The sequence below is a fragment of the Spinacia oleracea genome, chromosome 6, assembly GCF_020520425.1.
Source record: "Spinacia oleracea cultivar Varoflay chromosome 6, BTI_SOV_V1, whole genome shotgun sequence".
Taxonomy (NCBI): Eukaryota; Viridiplantae; Streptophyta; class Magnoliopsida; order Caryophyllales; family Amaranthaceae; genus Spinacia; species Spinacia oleracea.
In genome coordinates, this window is record NC_079492.1 from 8,972,785 (window position 1) to 8,980,148 (window position 7,364).

Genomic DNA, 7,364 nt, shown 5'->3' on the forward strand with positions numbered 1-7,364 from the left:
TTTCATTAAAATTATTAGACACTAAATCCTCAATACCTGAGTGATTTGAAATTACTTGTTTGAGAACTGGTTGCTTTGACGTTGACCAACCGTCGCACCGTAAAAGGAGGCTATAAAGGCAACGCTCAGGTAATCACCTATCAAACGAAGTCTAATCTCAAGATCGCAAGATTGGGATTGTCCTCCCATAAATCGGGATGAGATGCTTAAAAGTTGTACAAGGCATGGCCGTGCTCGGATGAATCATAGGCTATGATTATCTGTTTATTTGATCAGTTGAACTCTGAAACCGAGAAACACCTCTGGACATAATAAGGATGACAACTCTTACCTTATGTTCAAGAGCAAGCATCGAGCGACAAAGGAATTAGGAAATGCACACTTGTCCCTAAGGACAAGTGGGAGACTGAAGGAAATAATGCCCTTGGTCCAAGTATGCATTCTATGTTAAGTCTAATAAATGCGGTTCAGTATTAATTAACAAGTTAATAATTCAGTGAGATCAAGTGAGCTGAATGCCTAGCTAGAGGCCGCTTCAGTTCAAGTGGAATTAATGATATTAATCCACAGCTTACTCTTGACTGAACCCGTAGGGTCACACAAATAGTACGTAAACGGATCAAGTATTTAATGGCATTAGATACTCCATCTATGGATATTCGGAATCGACGGATCTTGGTTTCAGTGGGAGCTGAGATCGTCATAGGCAAGAAATGAATACTCCGGAAACGATGATATTGCCGGAAACGGAAATATGGATCGTATCGGAAATATAAATATTATCCAAGTCGTAGATGTTGCCGGAAACGGAAACATGGTACGTATCGGAAAATATTATCGGAAATGGAAATATTGCCAGAATCGGAAATATTGCCGGAAACGGAAATATTGTCAGAATCGGAAATATTATCGGAATCGGAAAATAATTCCGGAAATGGAAATATTAAATATTTGTTCGAAACGGAAATTGATTCCGGAATCGGAAATATTAAATATTGTTCGTATCGGAAATGAATTCCGGAATCGGGAATTTAATCGGAAGCGTATCGTACGAATTAGCATCGGACGAGGCCCGCTAGACGAAGGCCCAGCACGAAGCCAGGCCGTCGCCCAGCGAGCCAACGCACACCAGCGCACGCCAAGCCTCGACCAGGCCCAGCGCAAGGCCAGGCCCAGCCAAGGCCTTGGGCGCGCGCGCGCGGAGCGCAGCAATGGGCCGAGCGCTATGCGCCTAGCGTGGGCCGCAAGACTTGCGCGGGTGTACGGTGCTCGTGCATTGCTTGTGCGGGAATCCTGAAGCAATCAGGATTCGAAGTGTGATTAAATCCTAAAACTATTAGATAATGATTATTTAATTAGAGTCCTAGTAGGGTTATAATTAAATAAATTAGTATCCTAATAGGATTCCAAAACCCTTTCCATAACTCTATAAATACGTGCCTAGGGTCACATATTTTATATAGTTTATTCAAGTATTCAAAGTGAGTTTTTGAGAGAAAATTCAGACACATTTCTTATCTAAGAGTGCCGAAAATCTTTAGTACTTTAAGGGCGATTCTAGTTGGTCAATCTTAAGGCGGATCCGGACGTGCTGTGGACTATCTACGGAGGGACGACACTTGGAGTCCTAAAGACTTGTTCTTATTCGGTTCGGGCGCAGCTAGGGAAGGCACGCAACAAAGAGTATGCATCTAAACTATGCTATATGATTATGTGTAAATAATATGTATTCCTGGCTAAATGGTTTTTCCGCATGATTTATGAATTGTCATATGTATCATAACCTAACAGTGCCTACACATAATGCCGTGGCACTCGAAATGTTTGCAGTCACACTTTGCAAATGAGGTCTCCTTGTTGAACATCACGACGTATATACGCTTCCGGCCTGCCAAAGATATTTCCTTTCTCAAGAACTTGGACCATACCCATACTTTGTCAGACACCGTATGCTCAACCTCCACATCAGAAACTACTTTCGAAGTAATAGGTGTTACGTAACATACCCGCATACATTGGATCTGGACTTCAACGAACTTCGCATCCGTATATAGTTTCTGGAACTTCCTCTCCACAGCAAACTCTCCAACCAAAGACCGAGTAAAACGACAGCAGTTCACATCAGCAGCTTTTTCATCATTGGCCCTACTTTCCATGGCCTTGCAGTACCTAGGAGCAAACTGATATAATCTCGTATTCTTCTTCAAGTACCCGTCGAAGAAACTGTTAATACTCTCAACCCTCTGAGTAGTCTGCATCCCCGCCCAAAAAATATGCTTCACATATACAGGTATCCACATTTCTCGCTGATTATACGACCCTATACATTTAGAAAAGGTCATTAGGTAAATTAACAACAAAGGAATTGAACATGAAAGACATTCTCACCAAAGACAATGCCATATATGAAATACCTACCACATTGCACATGTAAATCAAATATTTATTGCAGTTTGGTACATAATTAAATGAAAACGTGTACCAATCCAAAATGTTATCGCGGTTTCGTATGATGTATACTTTACCATATCACGATTAGAATTAAAAGTAGTACCAAACCATGATAAATACCTACTAGCCACTTGTAGCTTTCCTTAGCCTCCTTCAGCTTGAAAGTTTCCACCACTTCAGCCCAACCTTCTTCGAATTCAACAGGGGTCAAACTGTTGTATATGACAGTCTGTAGGGCAACTTTTATTTGGGGAAAATCAGTCATCGAACCCAATTTTCGGCTGAACTTCTGCATAATATGCCACATACACCAAAGATGTCTGGTTTTAGGCATTGGCATTGCTATTCTAATTGCCTTCCTCATAGCCGCATCCTGGTCGGTCATAATAGCAGCGGGAGCTTTACCCCCCATACAAGACAACCATGCCCTAAAGAGCCAAACGAACGTTTCCGCGGTTTCATGAGACACTAATGCACATCCAAGCAAAATTGTTTTCCCATGGTGATTCACCCCAACAAAGTTCGAAAATGGCAAATCATACTTGTTTGTCAAGTACGTGGAGTCAAAACAAACCACATCCCCAAAATACTCATACGCAGCTCTGCTACGAGCATCAACCCACATTACATCCTGGAACTTCCCTGTTTTATCAAGCCGGTGGAGATGGAAAAAATTTTGATTATCCTTTGTCATTTTATCTAAATAATTTATCATTGCAACAGCATCCCCATCTCGTAGCCTCAATCGCATCCTCCTATTCAAAATATTATGCACGTCTTTCTTCGTAAAAACAATATTCTCTACACCATTCCTTCTTCCCGCTAAGTTATTGAAAATCTGAGCCACAGGTGCACCTGAATCGTGATAATTTTCAATCTGTTTCAGGATTGTCTGAGTTATTTTCCTGACCCGGAACATGGAAATATGGTTGGACTTGGTAGGAGTGGGAATGTGGTTCAAATGTTCAGTAACAACACTCTTCACAACCCATAAGTTCTCTTTGGTCCGAGCCCCATATAGCATAACAGGGCAACTACACTTCTTCGTCTTCCTCTTAAGAATTGGTTCCTCTGCGCAGGTAACTACCCTGCCATTCACCATCCGCCGGTATTTTGGCCTTCCATGACACTCACACCTCCAAACATAGGTCCTCAGGGAATTCGATTTGCCCGTTTCACTGTCTTTCACCCCGCTCTTATTCCCTCCCATACACACTACACCAAAACCTTGTTGCTCCCCATAGGATCGAAAATAGTTATTCAATGCTTCCCAATTAGCAAAAGAAATTCCAACAGAAGGGGTCGGTAGAACGGGACCTTTGTTCCGCTTCGTAGGAGTTGTATACATATCTGCGTTAATGGTTGAAACCCCATCTCCATCACCAGGGCCGCCAATGTCTCCATCCTCCATACAAGTAGTGTTTCGCCCCACTCCCATTTCTCCGGATTCATCATAATTATCATCATTAACCTCATTCAGGTCATCATCATTTTCAATACACAATTCTTCATCTAATTCATCTCCTTCATCTAATGCTTCATCATAATCATCCACAACATCATCCTCGCCATCTTCCCAACGTTCTTCACCAACTTCTACCTCCTCAACTCCCCCATCTTCAGACTCTACACCATCACCTACCCCATCATCTTCGTCAAACCCATCATCACTAAAATATTCCCCTACATCATCCAACAACTCTTTCTCCCCATCCAATTCAAGAACCTACATAATGAAATTTATTGTGTTTAATTTGGAGTATGGTACAGGATTCCGATACCAAACCTTAAAAATGTTTACCAATGAGTTCGTGTTCCCCATTGCCTTTTCCTCTTTTAACAAAATATTTTCCGTAATTTCACAATTTATCAATAACAATACCCTAAATTTTATTCCAATCATCGTTGAGATCCTAATTATTATCCCAATCATCTTTATCCTAATTTTTTCCCCCATATTTCGTAACCAAATTCAAACCGTAATTTCAACATTACTCAAATTTATAACATGGATAATAAAAAAATTCATACCATAACTAATTCTCAGTCTCTACTCACTGAATTGAATGACCTCGTTTTAATAAATATTTCGAAATTATTTTTCCACTAATAGTTGAATGCATTTATTGTATGATAAAATGAAATATTTGGTTTATTTACAACTAATTACGGAAACTTGGAAACATACCTGGTTTAATTGCAACCTCCCTTTGCTTCCAACCACTCCTTCACCCTCCTTAGAAGTTCTCATTTCCGGCGCCTACCAATTTTTGGCCAACTTATCCACGCCTACTTCATGACAAACACCATACACAAGGTGAGCCCAGCTTCCACATTCGAGGGCTTCATTCATACGGATTTCAAATTTTTAATCAAACAAACCAGATCTGAAAGATAATTATGAAATTGGGGGAAGAAATTAAACAGAATAGAAATTAAAGTTTACGGAAAAAAAATTATGCAAATAATTTCACCATTTTTGCCGCCTAAAATTTCAGCAGTGACATTGGCGCAATTGGGGAAATTTTCACTCTCTCTCTACAATTTCACCAAAATTCCATGGCGCTAAGAATTAACCCCCATTTCCTTTTTCTTTTCTAACTAAAATGACCCCACTTCTGATTTTAGTATTATTCTATTGCTAGTATACCATTTAAATGGTATACCTAGTATACACAAAGACTTCCTCCATCACTTTATGTTATGAGCAGTAGTAATGCATTCCTATATTATAGGATCCAAGCCTAGTGTTTTTTTCTTTTGGAAAAATTAACATTAATAATCTCAACTATGTGTGGTCTTCTCATTTTAATCCCAACTATTGATTATTCCAGAATAATCCTAACTATCATAGCAATATTCTTATAACAGTCCAGTCTTACCGGTTACCTTTAAAACCGGTAATTTACATTTATGAAAAAGATTTTTTAAAGGATTATTCTTTTCTTTCTTCACTTATTGCCATGGCTTAGCCTGTAATTCTCTAAATACCATCTACCTGTCAAAAGAAAAATCTACCAAGATCCAGCTTGAAATTCGGCAAGCAACTAGCCATCAACCACAATAGCAATAATCAATAACATTAATAAAATGTAATAATTGTATGTTCTTAATTTCCCCTTTAGATGTTTCGATTGAATCCAATTGCCTCTGCTTCAAATTGGTTGACTTTTATTGAAAACCAAACAAAACTGCTGGCCTGCTGCTGGTTAAACTCCTACAAATTAACTCACAGTCTCGGAAGAAGAAGAAGAAGGAAAGCAATCCTACTGACGCTTTTTGGCCCCATAACAGGAATGGAACAGGGATAATTGATGAACCTCAAGGCAAGACCAGAAACCAAAAATGGGTGGTTTCTTACTGCCGAAAAGCATAACGAGTTCTTCATTACTACGGAGTACCATGAACTAATTAATTTTGTTAATAACGTTAGTGATTTGATAATGGTGAAACTCTAGTTTTGGAGTGAGTTTGGATAAATTGTTTTTTTTATTTTGGAATTTCTGATTTTCCAATTGTAAAATGATTCAGTTGGTGGAGAATTGGAGGTTTGCAAAGAATTTCGGGTGAGTGAGGTAGGATCTAGATAATTTATGATGGGTAGTTTTGACACTGGTTTATATATAATTGTTGACGTTGATGGTAACTTGACGTGAAGAAAGCGCTTGAAGGAAGAAGAAGGGAGAAGGAAAGAGAAACAGTACATTCATGGAAGGGGATCAGATACTAAAAATAAACAAAAATAAATAAGAAGGACGCGAAGAAATGAGGGCCCACATTTAATGAAATGACCGTATGTTGTAAGTCATTAATTATGGAAGACTGTTAAAAGAATGCAACCTATATAATTGGGATTATTTTGGAATAATCTGTAGTTGGGATTAAAATTGGAAGACTACTCATAGTTCGGATTATTATTGTTAATTTTTCCTTTTCTTTTTCATTCATTTATTTTCTCATACGGAGTACCATTGTCTTTTACCGAAATTTCAACTTTAATTCTTTTCTTTATTTTTCTTCTTTTTCTTTCTATTCTTTGCGTGTTTGTGTGTATTCGTTCTTGCAGGTGATAATTTTGCTGAGGTTTGAAGACCCAACACAGCATACTCCACACCAAGGTCGGGGATAGAAGTTCCAGCCACAGACCTTCGATGGGTTTCAAACATAAGCAACTTATGAAGTCAGTGCATCCCACAGGGATGTCGCGGCCAGAAGCTTCTTACCACGGCAAGACTATGGCAGTACCTGTTGTATTAAAAGAAAAAAAAGGAGAGAATCTAAGAGGAACAACAACAGACTGGCTGCGGCCCGCCGTAAATCGACATTTATAAGGAGATTGTGAGCCCTAATATCATTGTATCTCTTGGAATCCCTGTTCTCTAGAAGTTTTCCGTCTCCTTTGAAAATATTTGTGACTTCTTGACTTCGAAAATCAGCACTCAATTCGAACCTGCTCTTGTAAGACAACATCGCACCGAATTACTCACAATAATTGAAAGAGTTTGAGCCCCAATTTTCGAATCAACGGATCTCTTGGCAATTAATTACTGGATTTGGTACCCTTTCCAATCAAAATTAGAATCGGATTTAACTTGGACACATACAATTCTCTTTGGTTTTGATTTGGTGAGTAGCTTGAAATTCTTCTTTGTCTTTTAAGAAGAGGAATCGAGGAGTAGCAGATTAATCAAGGTGAAGGGTATTGAAGGAGTTGAAGTCGAGTTCGACGTACAATTAGGAGTTTTAAATTTCTGGAGTATTTTTTTAATTGGGAGAATACCCCTAGTTGGTGGGGGCGTGAATAGTGTTTAAGAAGTTGGTATTTGATTTGATTCTAATATTGAGATAATTTGTGTGAGCATATTACCTCAATGGCTCATAGTGCCGGCTTAAAGCAAAAGAAAGTCCCTGCC

At 39.0% G+C, this 7,364-nt stretch overlaps 1 protein-coding gene across 1 annotated transcript; it reads right to left on the minus strand.

Moving 5' to 3' along the window:
* Positions 1 to 1,784: 1,784 nt before the first annotated feature.
* LOC130462904 (protein FAR-RED IMPAIRED RESPONSE 1) lies at positions 1,785 to 4,702 on the minus strand. Its single transcript, XM_056831883.1, has 3 exons — positions 4,640 to 4,702; positions 2,572 to 4,177; positions 1,785 to 2,320 (listed from the first exon to the last, which is right to left on the minus strand). Exons 1-3 carry the CDS (start codon positions 4,700 to 4,702, stop codon positions 1,785 to 1,787), a joined length of 2,205 nt encoding a protein of 734 aa, XP_056687861.1.
* Positions 4,703 to 7,364: the final 2,662 nt, after the last annotated feature.